The sequence below is a fragment of the Lethenteron reissneri genome, chromosome 2 (assembly GCF_015708825.2).
Source record: "Lethenteron reissneri isolate LAM-NWPU_2019-01 chromosome 2, ASM1570882v1, whole genome shotgun sequence".
NCBI classification, from domain to species: domain Eukaryota; kingdom Metazoa; phylum Chordata; class Hyperoartia; order Petromyzontiformes; family Petromyzontidae; genus Lethenteron; species Lethenteron reissneri.
In genome coordinates, this window is record NC_083780.1 from 5,071,214 (window position 1) to 5,092,193 (window position 20,980).

The 20,980-nt window shown below is 49.8% G+C and overlaps 1 protein-coding gene across 2 annotated transcripts; it reads right to left on the minus strand.

Annotated features, from left to right (window-relative positions):
- Positions 1–2,013: 2,013 nt before the first annotated feature.
- Positions 2,014–20,362, minus strand: LOC133342650 (annexin A3-like). Of its 2 annotated transcripts, none has more exons than XM_061551949.1 (13): positions 20,277–20,362; positions 14,829–14,872; positions 13,841–13,928; positions 12,754–12,848; positions 11,979–12,092; positions 11,434–11,524; positions 10,837–10,916; positions 10,344–10,400; positions 9,120–9,213; positions 7,561–7,656; positions 6,269–6,327; positions 4,732–4,854; positions 2,014–3,397 (listed from the first exon to the last, which is right to left on the minus strand). In XM_061551949.1, the coding sequence occupies exons 2-13, from the start codon at positions 14,841–14,843 to the stop codon at positions 3,338–3,340; spliced, it is 972 nt and encodes a 323-aa protein (XP_061407933.1). In that variant the 5' UTR covers positions 14,844–14,872; positions 20,277–20,362; the 3' UTR covers positions 2,014–3,337. The 2 variants fall into 2 exon arrangements, with proteins under 2 accessions (XP_061407933.1, XP_061407924.1); XM_061551940.1 differs by lacking the exon at positions 20,277–20,362 and adding an exon at positions 19,295–19,619.
- Positions 20,363–20,980: the final 618 nt, after the last annotated feature.

Here is a 20,980-nt window from a genome sequence, read left to right on the forward strand (position 1 = left end):
GGGACCGCGGCCATTTTGATGTAATATTAATAAGGGACCACGGCCATTTTGATGTAATATTAATAAGGGACCACGGCCATTTGGATGTAATATTAATAAGGGACCACGGCCATTTGGATGCAATATTAATAAGGGACTGCAGCCATTTGTATGTAATAATAATAAGAGACCGCGGCCATTTGGATGTAATATTAATAAGGGACCGCGGCCATTTGGATGTTATATTAATAAGAGACCGCAGCCATTTGTATGTAATATTGATAAGAGACCGCGGCCATTTGGATGTTATGTTAATAAGGGACTGCGGCCATTTGTATGTAATATTGATAAGGGACCGCGGCCATTTGGATGTAATATTAATAAGGGACCGCGGCCATTTGTATGTAATATTGATAAGAGACCGCGGCCATTTGGATGTAATATTAATAAGGGACCGCGGCGATTTGTATGTAATATTGATAAGGGACCGCGGCCATTTGGATGTAATGTTAATAAGGGACCGCGGCCATTTGGATGTAATATTGATAAGGGACCACGGCCATTTGGATGTAATATTAATAAGGGACCACGGTCATTTCTACGTAATATTAATAAGGGACCGCGGCCATTTGTATGTAAAATTAATAAGGGACGGCGGCCATTTGTACGTAATATCAATAAGGGACCACGGCCATTTGTATGTAATATTGATAAGGGACCGCGGCCATTTGTATGTAATATTGATAAGGGACCGCAGTCATTTACAGTCATATAAGGGACCGCAATGATTTGCCCCATAATATTGTATATACTCACAAGAAACCGCGGTCATTTACAATGCGCTGGTCTACGGCTAAGGGTCCGTGGTCACTTACACATACGGCGATTTGACAGAAGGACTGCGGCCTTTTGCGTTCGACTCTCGAAAGGGACCCGCGGTCGTTTAAAGGGCTCTGAAATTGTGAGCGAGCGCCCAGTCACTTGCGCGACGGGACGATTCTCGGAGACATTGATGGTGTGTGATGTTCGTGCGAATGATAACGAGGAGTAAATAAACAACTGCATAACGGTGCCCGCCGCACAGAGGTTAATGAACGGAAACTCGAGACACGGTCCCCCTGGGGTACTTCTTATCCACGAGAGAGTGTGTGTGTGTGCTGCTTATTCCAATAAATCTACACGGGCCGAGTCGGCATCCCGGTTCGGAATTAGCATACAATGCAGCGGACTGTACAGGGTGGTCCAGGTGTCTTGTGACCCCCCCCCCCCCCCCAAAGTTTTTTTAATTGACTCCTAACATTTTTTGTTCTTTTGCACGTTCATTTCTGTTTTCATTTCAAATAAGGTTAATTTACAGCAGAAATGAACGTGCAAAGGAACAAAACATTTTAGGGGTCAATTCATAACCTCGCAAGAAACTCATACAACACACTCGTCAGTAACGACGCGTGTGTGGCCTTAGAAGGAGATAATGTACAATATGCGACGTTTCGGGCAATACCCCCATCGCACATTTAACCAGTGGCTGAAACGTTGCCAATTAAAAATTTGATTATAATAAAAACAATTTTTAAGGGCCCACACTTGACAAGTGTGTTGGTGCGAGTGCACCATTGCCAAGCAACAGTAGCGGCAGCAGCCCCCGGATGATTGAATCCTGAAAATAAGTATATATTTTTTTAAACTCGCTTTTATGAAATGTACTGTAGTAGTAATGGAAGAACTCCACGACTCCAGGAAGTGCCCCTAAGCTTGCCATAACGTAAGGTACAGTGGCCAATTACAGCCAACGTTAGTTGAGCGTCGACAATTAGACCCAAGGCGAAACATAACATATAAAAAAGTATGTTTAAAATATATATATTTTTTATGATAGAATATAGTATTGTCATCAGTATGACATAAGTATACCAGTTTTGCAGTCGATACCACATTGGCAAGTGGGTTAAAATTGAGTTACACGATTTGAGGATACGACAACAACAACAACAAAGTGAGTTAATAGAAAGCGTGTAGTAGTAATAATAAAAAGGCTTGAGACTTTGCGAGGCTTTAATCCTTGGGTCAACAATCGGAATCATCATCAATCAATCACAATCATCTCGCTCGTAATAGTAAATCAACAAGTTGACAACACCACCACCACTGCCATACCGTGTCAACCCCGTGTTCTTGTACAGGGAAATTAAGTTTTCAGGTCCATACGGCGTACAGCCGTTTCAATACGGACACATTTTTCTGTCTATTTGTTTGTGTTTCTCCCTTGTGATGGGACTTGGTAAGACGAACGTTGAGATTTATAAGGGTACGGGGTGATCAGTAAGGTCTTAAATGGTCTGTAACAAGATAGGGCAATGATAAGGGGTTGACAGGTATGCAACTCTAGCACACGGGCTACTGTGAAACACGGATTCTAAATGGGGTCATGAACAAACAAACAAACAAAAAAACCCCAACAATAGATTGGAAGGAAAACTGAAAAGTGCGCAAAGAAGCGTGGAGAGATGCGGCGCAACGAGAGACAGAGAGGAGGGAGCGCGCGGAGGACACGGACGCAGGTTCAAGACAAGCATCTACGTCTGTTGAGAAAAGCGAGTGGGCATGGTGTGGACAGTGTCGCCTCTGACTTGGCATCCTTTATTTAACCTGCTGATGATGTGGCCTCTGCTGATGATGCGGCTGATTATGTTAGTGGTGATGATAGTGACACTGATGATGGTAGTTGTGATAATGGTAATGATGACACTGATGATGGTGGTTGTGATGATGGTAATGATGACACTGATGATGATGGCGGTGATGACGATGGTGGTTGTGGTGATGATCGTGACACCGATGATGACAATGGTGGTTGTGATGATGGTAATTATGACACCGATGATGATAGTGGTGATGATGGAGGCTTACGCGTCTCTGTCATCCGATAAGGTTGCTATCTCCCGGCTCGCCAGGATATGATGGCAGTACACCCAAGTGGATTAATTTCCATCTGTATTCCATCCGTAACACGTCACCCCGCTCGCATGTCTGGGTGCTCCAGTTTCCTCCCACAGGGATAATCACTGATGGAGTTGGCCAAACATCAACAATGTAGGACCACAGAGCTTGGGAAATTGTTCTGGCTACCTTTGCACTTTTTCGTGGCTCCCCGCACCCCTGAATTTATCTACGTAAAATGTATGCATAACACGTGAGTATTTGATTTTATGATGGTGTAGATGATAGTGATGATGCAACTTGCCAGTAAACACGCCGACACTGCCCTAAACGTTTGCACCGTGGCTGGCCCAACGTTGGCTCAACGTTCCACGTTCGCTGGGTCCCTCCTCCTGCCACTCACGGGTTCCCACGGGCTCCCTCACGCATTATCTCCACACACCTTGAGCAGGGCCTTGAGGTAGTCCCCGGACGTCTCCTCCTGGGAACACACGGGAGATGCCCACGGGTGGAGCACGATTGACCCCGACTCCTCTACCCGAGAGAACGCGGGGCTTACGTGGCAACGCGGTCTGCGCGGGTCTTACTACGCCATCCCTGTGCGAGTCTCTGGGTCTCCATGCGTGTCTGTGTGAAGTATATGGGTCTCGGTGTGAATCTAATCGAGAGCTAAATGGAGTTCAAAAGAACTTGCAAACGGACACCTCGTGAAAGACCCAACATATAAGATCCCTTGGGTTTAATCTTCCACGAAGCTCATGGTCCACCCTAAATCGCATCCACTGCACATACCTGATGAACAAATGGAAATTTTAAAACTCTCCCGTATGCGACTGTGGTCACCCAGAACAGACCGTACAACATATCATGACGCAAAGCCCGATCCACAAATACGAAGGAGACATTATGGCGATACATTCTGCTGCTCCTGACAGTTATCTGGCTTGACCACCTGAATGTGAAATTGAAGTTGTCGCTCTGCATCTACATCAGCCATACGAATAAAGAAGAAATGTAAATCCATTAGTTTTTATGCAAGTCCGTGGGCCTTTTACCTTAGTCCGTGAGTCTGTACGGAGGAAGTCATCAGTGCCGAGTCCATCATCTCGTGGCACGTGAGAAGATGGTTTCATTACAACTCGGTCAATGTGAAACCTCTCTGCGTAGTAATGGAAATATCGCGTTCACACACAGTTCTCCCCCGCCCCGCCCTCCGCTGCTATCGCGAGGCATTCGCCTTCTTCCAACGACGTGCCTCGGTTTTTTTGGACATCAGAGGTGGCAACGCTATCAACGGGCCCAGCCAGGCACCTCTCCTCCTGACATTGGTCTGTACGCTGCTAGGATGTGGAGCCACCGCGTTGCCTATTGAACTATTATTTCTTGGTAATTTTACCGGGTAAGGACCACTGAGCTTTTTCATAAGCGACCTGGCCACAAATGATAACGAAGTGGCTTATCATGTGGACATTTATAGCAGCCAAATACTTGAAATGCACGTTTGTAAATGTGGAGGCAAAAACTTGAGAGTCCGGAGAAAAATCCACGCGACCACGGGGAGAGAGAGAGAGATACACACATTCCAAATATACAGCAGGCATCCGGGGTCGGGATCGAATCCACGACCTCCTGTATACTAGGCGAAGGAGTTAACATATTGCCACCACAGGGCCCAAACCTACACACGTCTCGGCTCGTACGCCACGTGCGACGTTGACGACATTGCAGTGGGCAGAACCTGGTGCCAGGACCATGCGGAGCCAGGTCAGTGCGGCTGCGCAGTGGAAAAAAAAAGATCCGGCAAACTGTTCTCACCTTGATGGCCTGGCTCAGGGGCTTTCCGTACTTTTCCAAGTACTGGACCTTCACGTCTTGGAGGTCAATTTCGCTACGGGACACCAGCACGCGGATGAGCGTGCGGTCTTGCGTCCCGCAGCCCTGTCAGACCAAGGCGGGGGGGGGAGGGGGTGGGGCGTGAGAGGTCAAGCAGCCCTGTAGCATAGTGGGGTGGGGGGGCATGCACACTTCATAGGTGGCACGAGGGAGGCAGTGTTAAGCTGTCAGCGAGTGGTAACCGCCAAACAGATCGAGCATCGACGATCCGCGTTTTTTGTCGTGCGGTCTGGTCTGGAAGAAATGCTGTGATGCCCATCGCTTCGCTGTATGTATGTTGAACTTCCTTTGCACCGTACTTAGGCAACTGTGCTCATCGGAGGTATGTATGCAGAACTTCTATCACGCAATACATAGCTAACCATGCTAATCGGAGGGTGCGTCGTATGTATGTAGAACTTCTTTCACACCATACATAGCCAACTGTGTTCATCGGAGGCATGTATCTTGAACTTCATTTGCACTGCACGTAGTCAACCGTGCTAAGCGGAGGTGCATTGCATTCAGATCCTCACCCGGCAGCGACAGCAGAACGGTGAGATCGAGCGAAATGAAGCCGGGGGAGTTAAACGACGGGATCGATACCAACACTGGGCGTAGCGTGCGTGCAATTCCCACCTGCCTAGGGTCTCGCCAGAGCTGCCTCTCGCTGGAGGACCTGCCACAGTAGTGGCACGAGAGAAGCAATTGCAGGGCTGAGCCTTTGCCCTTTATCGAAGCAGACGATCAATGCAATTGGTGCAAAGCTTCGAGAAGATCCAAAACTGCTGTTTTTAAAAATAATTTCTGACCTGACCACAAGACTTGAAAATGGGGGCTGATCCTTTAGTAGTGGTGGGGAAGCGTGGGGGGGGGGGGGGGAACGAGGGTTTAGCCCCCCTTCCAGCTCCCCTTCATGGTCGGGTGAACTATGGTTAAATAATCCTCCGAAGCCCAGCAGCGGATTGTCAAAAGGGCTCTCTGTTCATGAACAAAATGAATGCCTGGAGTAGATTTAACAACGCACGTGCGAGTGCACGCAGCATACCCATGTACGGAGACCCTCTCAGCCTTATCCAGCCACGGTGGTGAGATGTGATCTCCCTCGCCTGGTATCCAGGAGGTTGTGGGTTCGACCTTGACCCTGACGCCGGCTGTGTATTTGGAATTTGTGTGTTCACTCTCCTCGTGGTCGTGTGGATTTTTGTCCGGGTCCTCCGGTTTTTCCCTCCCCGTTTAGACTCAACATCACGCGTTTAGAGCATTTGGCTACAATAATAGTTACACGCGATAAGCCACTTTGTTGAGCGGTAATTTATGGCCAGGTCGCTTCTGAAAAAGAGCTATGCAGCCTTAGTGAGCCTTACCTGCAATTTTTTTTTAATAACTCAAATGAACTGAATGCGTGGCAATTTTCATCGCATATATGGATTTCCGAAGCGTCTTTAAATAAATGGATGCTCCAATGTTTCCTTTTCACCTTGCATGCCGAGTTCAGTCGCTCAGCGAAATAGGTGGCGGTGTTCTTGGCACACTTCACTGCAAGGGAACAACACAGACGCAGAGGGAAAGCTGACAGGCCAGGCCGTCAAAGGGAACCTCCGCTTCATTTGCGGAGTTTAAAGGTGCAGAACATCGTGGCGTGTCCGACCGTCGCCCGATCCGCCCTGACCAATCGACTGCCCACACCCAGTCCAATGTTTGTGCATATTATTATCACTACGCTTGTTTACCCAGGAAAGCTTCATAGAGTCTCAAGACTGTTTTTCAGGAGAGTCCTGCCAATTTTTCGCCGGACGGAGCGATGCCGCCGCAGCTGCTGCTGTGTGTGTGACCCCGCATTGGAATGTGTTTTGGCCGATGCCGGTTACGTTGTGCGAGTGTTTTAGCTATGGGGGGAGGCCACCAGAGTACCTGGAGAAAAACCCATGCAGAGCAAACTCCACGCACATAGGAGTCAGGAATCGAGCCGGGGACCTTCTGGCTGCGAGGCGCGAGCGCCACCACTACGCCACTGTGCCGCTCACTGTATCCGACTTCTCCATACATCCGCCTACACCTCCACAGCGAGTTGGATGTGTGACGTTGAGATGCGCAGAGAAATGTGCGTGTTTTGCACACTTGTAGATGTGTGTGCGTGTGTGCGGGGAGCGGCGGCGCAGTGGTTAGCACTGAATTGCACTCTGGACTCAGCGACCGCCAGTTATTTTGCTGCTCACGGCCAACATCGGCGACAAATATCTGAACCGGTCCTGGGCCTCCCCTAGGTCGGTTCAGCCTTAACTGAGTGCCTCGTGCAGTGTGCATGAAACATTGCCACTGGGGCGACCAAGGCGGGCGGGCACAGCGCTAGCCATAGGTGCTCACTAGCAGCACTTGGCCCAACAGGGGTGGACAAGGTGGTGGGATGTTAACTACCTCGCCTGGTATACAGGAGGACGTGGGTTTGATCCCGATCCTGACGTCTGCTGCATATTAGGAGTTTGCATGTTCTCCCCGTGGTTGCGTGGATTTTTCTCCGGACTCTACGGTTTTTCCCTGCACATTTAGAAACACGCGTTTCGAGTATTTGGCTGCTATAAATGTCCACATGATGTGTGCCACTGCGTTGAGTTATCATTTGTGACCAGGTCGCTTCTGAAAAAGCTATTCAGCTCGGTGAGCCTTACGTGGTAAAATTTAAAATTGTTTGGTTTTTAGTTTAGTTTAGCAGTCTGATAAGTTTATACGAGGGATCTTTGTCCGTGTGTACATGTGCACGTGCGTCCGCACCTATGACCAGCAGTAGGTCTCTGAAGGACCCCGAAGTCTCGCTCTTGATGACGTCCTCCAAGTCCTTGGAACTCACCTGGCGGTACTCCTCAAACACTGTGGAGAACAAAGACACAGATCCCCGTATAGCCTGAACAGACTGTTGGGGCAAGTGCTGTTAGCGAGCACCTATGAAGGCCAGCACGGCACACGAGGGGGTGGGTGGCCAGCACCACGCCTGGCCGTCTATGTCTCCCCAGTGGCAATGTTTACACACTGCACAAGGTACTCATTTGAGGCTGAGTCGACTTAGTGGAGGCTCAGGACCGGTTCAAATAATCGTCACTGGTGTTGGTCGTGAGTGGGATTCGAATACAGGTCGCCAGGTTTGTAGCGCAGTGTGCTAACCACTACGCTACCATGTGGAGAACACATGCACACACGGGCACCGGCGTGGTGAAGTAGGTCAAACCAACCCCCATGACTGACACGGCGTCTCGTCCAGCACTGGATTTACCACGTGCTGCAAATTATTTTCATCTAAACTGAAACTGAACTTTTTCATTTTACCAGGTAAGGCCCATTGAGATATACGTGCTCTTTTTCAGACGCGACCTGGCCACAAACGATAGCTCAACGAAGTGGCTTATCATGTGTAAATGTATAGCAACCAAATACTCGAAAAGCATGTTGATTATAAATGTGGAGAGAAAACCGGAGGGCCCGGACAAAAATCTACGCGATCACGGGGAGAGTGAGCATGCAAACTCCAAACATACAGCAGGCGTCAGGGTTGGGACCGAGCTCACGACCTCCTGTATACCAGGCGAGATAGTTAACATCTTGCCATCGTGGCGAATGGGAAACCTGAACGAGGGGGATGAAGAAAGCCCCAGGGGGTGAGGAGGGAGTTGGCGTAAAGAGATGGAGGAGAATACAATTTGAAAAAAGAGACAAAAATAAAACTATATTTTTCGTTCGATAACAAAATATTCGACCTCACCAAGTCTCAAGACTCTTTTTCAGGAGGATCCTGCCACGTGTCTTTCGTGGTAAGGGAGGGGGGACAATGTTGCCGCTGCTGTTTGATCCGAATTGAATAATTAGTGGTGTAATTTTTCTGAATTATTTGACAAATACCGGTCAACAATACAAAGACTCCCCCTATAGCCTTAACAAACTCTTGGAGCAAGTGCTGTTAGCGAACACCTACGAAGGCCGGCACGGCACACGAAGGGAGTGGGTGGCCAGTGTTTGTCTCCCAGTGGCGATGTTTAGACACACTGCACCGGGTACTCATTTGAGGCTGAGTCGACCTAAGAGAGGTCCAGGGCTGATTCTGAAAATCGTCACTGGGTGTTGGCCGTGAGCGCGAATCGAACTGGGCTCGCTGGCTTCGTTAGCGCGGCGCTAACCGCTGCATACCCTCGCGCACTCTGCAGAACGGGGGGGAGAACGCACAAACTCCACGCGGAAAGACGCCTGAGTCGGGAACCGAACCCAGGTCCTAGTTGCTGCGAGGCAGCGCGAATGTCGCCGCTGCCGCGCTGCCGATGACTGGGATCGGGCGTCCCACTCACCCAGCTTGAGCTGCGGGACGCTGCGGCCACACAGCACGGAGATGAACGTATCCTCATTCGTCCCGACCTTCTTCTCTCCAGCCTCGTACAGCACCTGGGGTCCACACCACACAAAGACGAAGATCCCCCGTGTAGCATGAACAGACTGCTGGGACAAGTGCTGTTAGCGGGCACCTATAAAGGCCGGCACGGCACACGAAGGGGGTGGGTGGCCAACACAATGCCCGACCGCCTTTGTCTCCCCAGTGGCAATGTTTACACATTGCACCAGGTACTCATTGGAGGCTGATTCGACCTAGAGGAGGCCCAGGACCGGGTCACCAGGTCCGAAGCACAGCGTGCTAACCGCTACACCACCGCTCCCCACAGGTAGGTAGCCAGCACCACGCACGCACACACACGCAGGGTCCCTCTTCTTGTGAGTGGAGGTGCGTGCTGGGCTTAGGTAGGGTGCAGTCATTGCATCTTTGCCCCCAATATTAATGCAAATCATTTTTCTGGATGTCAGGCACAGGGAGCAATATTACAAATTATTCGTTGATATTTGAATGCTCTGCTGGAATTTATACAAATTAAGTGCAATCATTGCTTATTTTCTTATGTGTGCAAGCATTGGTGACCGGGTTGAAGCCATCGACTCAACACTGAGTCTATGGGTCTCTGTGTGAGTCTATGGTTCTCTGTGTGAGTTTATGGGTCTCTGTGTGAGCCTATCGATCTCTAAGTGAGTAAATGGGTCTCTATGTGAGTCTATAGTTATCTGTGCGAGCCTATGGGTCTCTGTGTGAATCTATGGGTCTCTATGTGAGTCTACGGATCTCTGTCTGAGTCGATGGGTCGTTGTGTGAGTCTTCGGGTCTCTAAGTGAGTCTACGGGTCTCTAAGTGAGTCTACGGGTCTCTGTGTGAGTGTTTGGGTCTCTATGTGAATCTTTGGTCTATTTGAGTCTTTGGGTCTCTATGTGACTCTATGGGTCTCTGTGTAAGTCTGTGGCTCTCTATGTAGTCACCGGTGACCAGGCCGAGACCATCAACTCACCACATTTGAGAGCCCGGTTTAACCACAGGCAGTTGAACCCTGGATTCGAACCCAGGTGTCGGCTCAGCGCTCTGACCTCTGAGCCACCCGGGCTCCCCCACTCTTGTTCCTCCGAGCCCCCTCTATTCCCCATGACGCTTGCTGCTCCCACCCCACAATCCGGACACGCGACCTCTTGACCTTTACCTTTGCATCCTTCTGTGCCTGCTGGGGGTCTGGTTTTCCACTTTCATCACGGCTGCCCTGTGGAGGTCATCATCATCATCAGTATAATCATAATCCGTGTTGTCTTCGTCTTACTAATCATAGTCATCATCAGTGTCATCAGTGTTGTCGATTAGCACAGTTGGCTATGTACGGCGCGAAAGAAGTTCAACATACAATAATCAGAGTCATCATCATCTTCATAGCTATTTTAGTCACCATCATTGTCGCTGCCATCATCAACCATAACCTTTACCCCTAATACCAACCCTAATTCTAATCCCAACTGTAACCTTAACACTCATTCCCTCTGACTCACCCTCGTCATCATGATCATCATTGTGGTCGTCATCACCGAGCCGTACCCAACCCATAACCACAACCCTCACAATAACCTTTAACATGCTTCCCCTCACTTGCGAACACCAACCCTAACTTTGACTCTCAACTCCGAGCCCTGTTCTTCGTGTCTCACCCTCAGCAGGGTCAGAAGTGTCTTTTCAAAGTAGCCGGTCGTATCAGAGCCAATGTCATCGTCCGGGCTAGTCTTGTACTCTGTGGGAGACGGCCAGAGACATGGGAAGACATTGGGAGACATTGGGGGAGACAATGGGAGACATTGGGAGACAGTGGACGACAGCGGGAGTCAGTGGGATACATTCGAAGATAGTGGGAGACATCAGGAGACAGTGGGAGACATGATAAGATATTAGAAGACAGCGGGAGACAGTGGGAGACATTGGGAGACATTGGGAGATTTTGGGAGACATTGGGGGACATTTATGTATTTTGATTCCTACGTGTTGTAGGTAATGCGTTTATGTGACTTCTCCAGCCACGAGAAGCAGCTACATTATGAGTGAAATTACTGTACGGTAATCTATTCTCGAATTGCATTGCGATATTGAATTATGGCCACAATTTTGATGCAGATGAGCTGGATGGTGGGGAGGAACAGGTAAGCAAGGTGACTGATAGTAGTGAGGGCCAGTGAGCTGGGTGGTGGTGGTGAGGGCCGCTGAGCTGGGTCGTGAGGGCTGGTAAACTGCGTGGAAGCGGTGAGCGCCGGTACCTTCGCGGTATGCGAGCGCCAGCTCCCCCAGCTGCTTGTTGGTCCGGGTGCCGAGGATCTCCATTAGAGTCTCCTCATTGGTACCGGCGCCCTGCGGAGGGACACGCGAGTGAACTTACTCACCCACTCATTCACCGACTCACTCACTCACCCACTTACCCACCACTCAATCACCCACTCACTCACCGACTCACCCACTCACTCACTCACTCACCCACTTACCCACCACTCAATCACCCACTCACTCACCAACTCACCCACTCACCCATCCACTCACCCATCCACTCACTCACCCAGCAAGTCCGGAGTTCATAAACTCACTCAAGAAAATGATGCACTTATCGACTCACACTCTCACTCATTTAATTATTTACCGATAGACTCACCAACCGTCTCATCCACTCACACACCCACTCGCCCTGCAGCTCACACACCTGCCATCCCCGTCTTTCACCCGCCTGTCCGTCTCGTCAGTCACCCACCCACCCCATCGCTCGCCCACCTACCCCATCGCTCGCCCACCCACCACCCACCCTGTCGCTCACCTTGATGGCATTCCGCAGGTCCTGCGCATCCAGCATGGCCGGCGTGAGCAGCAGAGACACGAGGAGTCTTCCCAGGTCTCCGGACACCTCAGATTCCACCTCCGACACCAGCGACTGTCAGTGAGAGAGTGGGCCTGAGGGTGAGCGTTGCGTGGGGGAGCGGGGATGAGCATGTAATTTAAGAAAATATTAAAATATAACCTATTTAGTAAAACCTCACGGATGTTTATTCTTGCAAAGACAGCGCTAGAGTGTTGCTGCTTTTAGGGGCTCAGGCCGGAGACAACCAGGTATATAGGTCATGGGTTCGATTTTTTATTTTGGTTTAGGGTTCGTGTTTTGGGTTCGGGTTTAAGCTGGGGTTTGTACTTCGGGTTTAGGATTCGGGTTATGGTTAGGATTTAAGTTATGGTTATTTACTCAACTACCAAATTCTTCATCAGGTAAAGCCCACTGAGCTTTTCGGCTATTTTTCATAAGCCTGGCCACACGTGATACCTCATCAAAGTGGCATCATCATCATCGACACAAACACGTGTTTGTAAATGTGGAGAAGGGAGGCAGGAACGTGGAAAGAGAGAGATCAAGCGGACTCCAAATACACATCAGGCATCGCCAGGGTCCAGAATCGAACCGATGACCTTCTGCAGAGTTTCTATGTTGAGCTCGGCTTACAGTTGAGGTTCAGTGTGGTTGTTTTTTGCCTGTATGTCGGGTTTCGGGGGTTAGGTGTCACGTTCGGGTTGTGTGCGCGTCAACTCCGAGTCTCCGTCACCTTCCCCGTGAGGCTGCGGAACGCCGCGGTGATTTGCTGTCGCTGAGCGGCGCTCCGCTGTGTCAGGACGTCGATCATCGCATCCTCGTCCGTGCCTGGCGACGCCACATGCCGCATGGTTGAAAAATAATTTCTTTAGAACTGCTTTTCTGCGTTTAGTTTGTTGTCTTTCCCCCGCACCTCCGATTAGCACGGTTGGCCCACTGAGCTTTTCTAGATTTGAAGCTTTCGTGACTGCAAGGATTCATACTCTTAGTTTTTTCGGTAAAGTCAAATACAGCAAATCTGGCTGTGACGGTCCCACCTGATGACGGAGACTTGTGTTGCCTCCGAAACGTCGTGAATTGTATTATTTTATTTTTATTAATTTTAATTTCATTTTTTACCTACGTGACTTTACCGAAAAAACTAAGAGTATGAACCACTGAGCGACATAGCTCTTTTATAAATGGACCTGGCTACACATAAAATCTCAACGAAGTAGTTTATGTTGAAATTTATATCAGCCAAATATTCTAAAAGCTTGTTGATTCTAAACGTTGAGAAAAAAACCGGAGGACCCGGAGGAAAATCCATGCGGCCATGGGGAGGATATGCAAACTCCAAATATACAAGCATCAGGATCGAATCCACAACCTCCCGTATACCAGGCATAAATCTGGTATACAGGAACATAAACCATCACGCGAACTATGGTCATCCTCGCAGCAGCCGCTTGTGGCTAGCCATCGAATAAAGATGCTCACCGCATCGCGCACTTTAAGATGTGCTTTTACGACCGTCTGGAATGCTCTTCCGATATTAAGAAGCCACTGGAGCTATGCACTTTTAAATCAACTAGAATTAAAACTAATTTCTATAGAAATAATTTTTGTGTTCAGTTTGCTGTCCATTCCCCCACACTCTGGTTACCACGGTTGGCTACGTACAGTGTGAACGAAGTTCAACATACACATATATATAAGCATTCTAACGTTGGTTCAACGTTGGCATGTGGTTGAATCCATTGGCCCAACGTTGAGCCAACGTGAGCCAACGTTGGGGTGAAAGTTGGGCCAAGGTTCCATATTTGTGGGGGAGTAGTTACCCAGGCCCCGCATCGCTTTCTTGAGTCTCTCTGCGTCGGTCTTTGCATCAAACGTGGTACTCGGACGAATGGTTCCACGCGATGGAGCCTGGGGCATAATCATCGTCATCACCATCTTAGTTAAAATCATCATCATCATTAACATCATTAACATCATTGTCAATATCAACGTCATCATAACTAAATCATTAACATTATCATCATGAACATCATTATTCATATCACCATCATCATAACGCAAATCATGATCATTTACATCTCTATCCTCAATATCAGCACAATACACATCATAATACTGTACATGTCATTGTCAAAGGCGCTATATTAAACATTTGATTGGTTGATAAACATCATCATGAACACCATCGTTAAATTCACCATCAATCTGAATTATTATTAATGCATTAGTGTCCTCAATTTCATCATCAGCAACACATTTATCACCACCATAATTTACAACATCAACAAGAAAGTTGATCATCATCATCATCGTCATATACATGAACATCTTAAGTGGCATCATCATCGTCGCGTGCAACGTGTATGTATTTGAACTTCTTTCGCACCGTACACAGATAACCGTGCTAATCGGAGGTGTGCACGTGTGGGTGCAGTGAATCGGCATTGATGTCACGAGTTTGTGATGGACGGTCAAGGATAACGATGGAGTGGCAGCCAATGAACGGAACGCGTTCGCGATGATGTTCAGCGTGCAGATGGAGGATACGAACGCAGCTCGTGCCCAGGTGCTGCGTGGATTATTACATTACTTGGACCAGTGGCTTGGGGAGGTCCTTCATCCAGCAGTGGATCGACCATGGCTGCTGCTGCTGCTACGACTGCTGCTGATGATGATGATTGTACTGGGCAGGTCTGAATGCATGGGCATGAATTGTGTGAGTGCCGTTTGCTGCTTACAGAGGGTTAACACGGAACCACGACGAGTACACGGGTGCAGTGGGTGGTAGTGGTACTCGCAGGAACTCACGGTGGCGGGCAGCATGACTCCTGCTTTGTACTGCTTGGCAAAGTCTGTGTGAGAGATAACGCATAGAGGGAATTCACTCCCCAGGTAATTTACTCATGGGGCATTCACTGCGCACTCACTAACACGCTCACTCACCAACCAATCCACCACTCAACCCACCAACTCGCCAAACTGCAGGTCACAAAACGTTTCTTTCCGTTTCTTCCCTCGCAATGCTCCCTCCACTTTAGAATTCCCTCCCGTAGCCTCTTTTCCCAAGAACAATCAGGGGCGGCCCTAGACGAGCTGCCAGCAATTGGCGCCCGAGGCGAACCATGCAATCGGCGCCACTACCCCCAAACCCAAAGGGCAGATCTCGGCTGAGGTTTTTGGTAAACTGGAAAAAAATGTGCCCATATTTTCCGTTTAATGTTTTGTTGAGGCGTATTCTTTTTAAACAGAGGCATCATTATTCGGGTTGTCCGTCTGTCGAACCAATACATTCTCAGAAATATTGAGAAATTAATCATGAATCATATTCCCTCTGTACGCGCATGGGGAATTGAAATAACGACATCTTCGTTATTTTACTTGTATTTTTATTTATTTCTATTATTATCCTGGAATTTGTCGCCCTAGGCAGAACCGGCCCTAGACCTTTGGGGGCCCTAAGCAAAATTTGGTTGGAGGCCCCTTTGATGTATGATTTTTTTCACCCACTCGCTAGCAGTGACTCTAGGGGGCCCTCTGCTGGCCACGGGGCCCTTTGCAATTGCAAGGGTCGCTTAGTGGCTGGGCCGGCTCTGGTCCCTAGGCGACCGACCCTCCAGTTCGCCGAAATGGTCGGGCCGCTCCTGACAAGAGTCTTGCTCGATCCCATCGACTCGTTAACGCTTCGGCTCTGTGCTCAACATCCGTGCACTGTAAACAGAAATCAAGTCAAGCGCACGGTTGTCGCTTGCGATGATTGATGCAGTACCGGTTTCTCCGGATTTTCCTACGCTCTCGACAAAGTAAGGCTCACCCCCCCCCAAATCGCGTTCACGATGTCAAGAAGCCGACACAGCTCTTGGTCACTCGCACCATTAATTATGAATTTTCAATTCAAAGAGGATGTGGAGTAAGGGGTGCGTCTTGTAATCCGTAGAATATAGTAATAACAGGGCGAGTCCAAACATGGCTGCCCGGGCGCGTCATTAATCTATTAACAGCAGTGATCTGGTGACGCTACCGCTGCCGCGTTGGCAGTGGTGCACAAGCGCAGCCAACAATCGCAACAACAATTCGCAACGTTGCGTCAATAGCACGGCGGCCTTAGAAAGGTAAAGCATATAAGCTGAGACGTTTCAGGCAATGACCCTTCTTCGTGGTACATCAAATAGAGAGGCCAGATCGACAGGGTGTATGACAGGCGTTGGAGTCTGGGGGGGAGGGGGGGGGGACTCATCAGGCCACGTGGTGTAAAACATGTCTCGTTAAGGAGCATAAACCATCAATCACGAGAACTCCGCTCATCCTCGCGGCAGCAAGCAGCGGTTTTTGGCTGCTGCGATCGAACCGAAGACGATCAACCCCGTCGCGCGCTTTCAGACGCGCTTCTGCGGCCGTCTGGAACGCTCTTCCTTCCGATATTAGGAAGCCGCTGGGGCTGTGCACCTTAAAGTCACTTAGGTTGAAAACACATTTCATTCAGTTCAGTTCATTTGTTAGATACTAGCTTTACTACCCGGCTTCGCCCGGGACTTAGATTCACCACGCCCGGCCGCCTTTGTCTCCCCAGTGGCGATGTTCACACACCACACAAGTTAATTGTTTGAGGCTGAGTCGATCTAGGGGAGGTCCAGGACCGGTTCAAATAATCATCACCGGTGGTGGCCGTGAGCGGGAGTCGAACTTGGGTCGCCGGGTTCGTAGCGCAGCACGCTAACCGCTACACTACAATGCGTTACGCTTCCACATGCGCGGGTCACGTGACAGATTTGACGTCACAGCTCACTTGCCGTGCAAAAAAATTGTGCATTATTGAGCTACCCCCCCCAAATAAAAAAACAAGTGTATTTTTATAATTTGTGCATGGTGTACAGTCTCGACAGTACCCACATGGCACATTTCAAGTTTGTTGTATGTCGGGAAGTACGCTAAACATTTTGAACAGACACATGTTCACAACTTTGCCCTTTATATATACAGTATGTAGATAACCCTGTGAGCCATGCGGCTCTTGACTCGGGTGCAACCGCAACAAAACAAAAACACGAACAAGAAACATCTTAAAGTGACTACACGCAACAGAAAACCCCTAGAAAAAACAGCAAAGTCTTCCAGAAAAATCACCTAATTTCAATGCCGTGTGCAAAAATCCCAGTGGGATGCAAGTCAAACAATAGCAACCACAAGACAATGTAGATTAAAGTTATCAGGCTAACTCTGTACTACAAGAAACAAACATGGCTAAACCAAAACGTCTTCAAAATCACCAAAGTAAAGCTATAAAAACAATGTAACAGTGATAAAATGTAACAATAAACGGTAAACATAACATGTACGACCAAACTTTGCAGCCATAGTTGGCTGCATTCCGTTGTCCCTTCCCGCGCACCTCCCGATTCGCACGGTTGGCTACGTGCCGTGCGAAATAAGTTCAACACACACACGCGCACACACACACACGCACACACGACGTAGCGAAACCGGTCTCGTTTCTGGACTGTCAAGAAACCCCATCGCGAACGTCCCCCGGTCAAACCGGGCACGTTGAGACTCGAGACTGCAAGTGGCGGACGGGGGAGCGGCTCGTGCTGCAATGGTTTTACGCACCGGACTTGCAACCCGGAGACTCATGACTTGTAAACAACTCTAGATTTGAAGCTTTCGTGACTGCAAGGATTCATATTCTTGGGTTTTTTCGGTAAAGTCACGTAGGTAAAAAATAAAAATTAATAAAAGTAAAATAAAAATAAAAATCACGCTTGCTGTATCAAGATACACATCAAGATATCAAGATAGAGCAAGCGTGCTGTGACGGTTCCACCTGAAGACGGAAGCTTGTGTTGCCTCCGAAACGTCGTGATTTTTATTTTTATTTTACTTTTATCAATTTTCATTTTTTACCTTACGCGACTTTACCGAAAAAAGCCAAGAATATTTTAAACAACTTTCATTGCCGCCAGCAGCAACAACACTGGAGGCAATTTCGATACGAAATGCACAAAGTCACCAGCAAATGAATGGAAATAAACGCTACAAATCCACGCGCTGTGGCGCTAAAAGCACCGCGCACAACACGAAAGAAAAGTCACGTGGTGGCGGTGGTGGTGGTGGTCATCGCGCAAACCGGGAGAGGTTCGCCGGTTCGAATCGATCTCCCGGTGCGGCATTTGAAACCACGGTGCAAAATTCTTCACCCCCTCCCCTCTTCCGCCTCCTCGCCGAGCGCTGTCCACACAGCAGTGTAAGTGCGATCCGCCGCGGTTATGGGGCCGTCCATAAATGACGTCACGCGATTTTGGACGATTTTTGACCCCCCCCTCCCTTCGTCACACGGCGTCACAAAAGTCAGACCCCCCCCTCAAATATGACGTCACAAAGCTCTGCCCACCCCCCCCCCCAAAAATATAAAACATGCTTCAAATCGCTTTAAACTATTGTTATTGTAGTGCGTATTTGATGTGGCGCTGCACTCTGATGTTGTAGGAGAAAACATTTATTAAAAAGTCTATTTAATTAAGTAGAACGTGTTGTCTATATTTATTTAAAGTTGCGCATTTTAATGTAACGTCACATTTCTCAAACACACCCCCCCCCCCCATCGTCACACATCGTCACAAATGTCTGACCCCCCCCCCCCCCTAGGTGCGTGACGTCATTTATGGACGGCCCCCTCGTCGATCTGCAAGCCGTGTGTGGTGGGGGTAGAGCGTGGGTTGCTTCCACCTCTTCTTGCTACGAAGTTTGGTCCGCGTGGAAAAGTAGGCCAAATACAACTGTAGCCGCTGCCTCCCGCAGTGGCGGTGCGCAGAGCCTTTGCCTCCGTTTTAGTTGTTCGTGCAACGCCCGTTCGTCAATCCACTGCTGGATGTGTACCCACCCTCCCTCTTTCTCCGTGTCAGTCAGGGGAAGGTGTTTGACCATACTTCACCACGTCTGTGGTAGACGCCACTGATGTTTGCCGCGGGTGGTACAGACGGGCGTTGGGGGGGGGGGGGTCGTGGCCTTCATCGAGCAGTGGATTGATCCTGACTGCTGATGATGATTATGGAACAATAAGACGCTCCGGAAAGTAAGAACGCACCCCGAACGCGGTGTCAAAGTTTATACAGATGTGGTTACTCGGAAGCACACACACACACGTACCGGATTATACGACGCACCCCAAACGTTCGCTTTAAAACATTGGTGGGGTGGGTGGGGGAGACTTGAGGTTGCGGGGAGTGCGTCTTATAATCCGGAGAACACAGGTAAATCGACGTGATCGGAGGCTCACTCACCTGCCAACCGAAGCACTTGCCCGTGAGACGTTTAACTCCAGCAGGTGACGTCTGCAATGTAATACGTTTAGCTTCTTTCGCGCAGTACGTGGCCAACCGCGCTCATCGGACGGTGCGCAGAGACTGATGCAAGCCGACGCGGTGTCTATCGCCGTGTGTCTCGGTGTGTTGATAGCTGAGACACGAGCCGTGTGGCGAGGTGGTGAGTGACGAGGTGGTGAGTGAGTCAGCGTGTTCGTGGTGGTGGTGGTTTGAGTTGTGCAAGGGATGGGTGTGGAGACTGCGCGCGGGACTGTTGGCGGCACGGGGAGGAAGAGGAAGATGAGGAATGTGGAACAATACAAAGACAAAGATCCCCCGTATAGCCTTCATATACTATTTGGGGCAAGTGCTCTTCGCGAGCACCTGTGAAGTCCGACACGGCACACGAGGGGGTGGGTGGCCAGCGACATGCCCGGCCGCCTTTGTTTCCCCAGTGGCGATGTTTGCACATTGCGCTGAGTCGACCTAATTGAGGCCCAGGACCGAGTCAGATAATTTCATCGTCACTTGTTGGCGTGGAGCGGGAATCGATCTCGGGTTGCCGGGTTCGTAGTGCAGCGTGCTAACCGCTATCCCCACCACCCCGAGACACACACCCAACCAGACACACACCCAACCAGACACAGACCATCACAAAGACAAATCCCTGTATTGCCTTAACAGACTCTGGGGGGGGAAGTGCCGTTTGAGAGTAGCAGCTATGAAAGCCAGGACGGCACACGAAGGGGTGGGTTACCAGCACCACACCGCACCAGGTACTATTTGAGGCTGAATCGACCTACAGGAGGCCCAGGACCGGTTCAGAAGTGTCGAACAACCGCTGGCAGGAGGTCACGGGGCAGACTCAGGTGCCACGGATCGACTGACTGAGATGACTGAAACGACTGGCTGATGCACCACCTGTGCCCCCTACTGTGCCAACTTGCTGTACTTTATCCACCCGGCGCTCCGCTCGTTGTTGTGAGCGTCGCTCCTCCGCCCTCCGTTGTTGGTGGAGGGCGACTGCCTCCAACTGCCCAGTAGCATCCTTCACGAGCCTCCTCCACAGAGGCCGATATTGACACCGCTGGCAAGTCCACTCAGCTCCACATCCTCCTGTACCACATCACTCCATCTCTTCTCGAGCCCGTGCCGCGCCCGTTTAGCCCCCTCTATCCGGCCGAACAAAAGCTGTTTAGGCATGCGGTGGCTGGGCATCACACACAAAGACAAATATCCCCCGTATAGCCTTAACAGACTGTAGGGGCAAGTGCTGTTAGCGAGCACCTAAGAAGGCCGGAACGGTACACGAGGGGGTGGGTGGCCAGCACCACGCCCGACCGCCTTTGTCTCCCCAGTGGCGATGTTTACACACTGCACCGGGTACTCATTTCAGGCTGAGTCGACCTAGGGGAGGCCCAGGACCGGTTCAGATAATCGTCATTGGTGTTGGCCGTGAGCGGGAATCGAACCCGGGTCGCCAGGTTCATAGCGCAGCGCGCTAACCGCTACACTACCGCTCCCCACACACCCTATCACACACACACCTCATCCCACACACACACATCCCATCACACACACCGCATCACACACACCCCATCACACACAACCCATCACACACACCCCATCACACACACCGCATCACACACACACCACATCACACAC

Coding starts and splice junctions, on each gene's coding strand:
- LOC133342650 (XM_061551949.1), bottom strand. Junction 10,401..10,836: donor CACTTCTGACCCTGCTGAGG/GTGAGACACGAA, acceptor TGACCTCCACAG/GGCAGCCGTGATGAAAGTGG. Junction 6,328..7,560: donor AGACCTACTGCTGGTCATAG/GTGCGGACGCAC, acceptor GTTCCCTTGCAG/TGAAGTGTGCCAAGAACACC.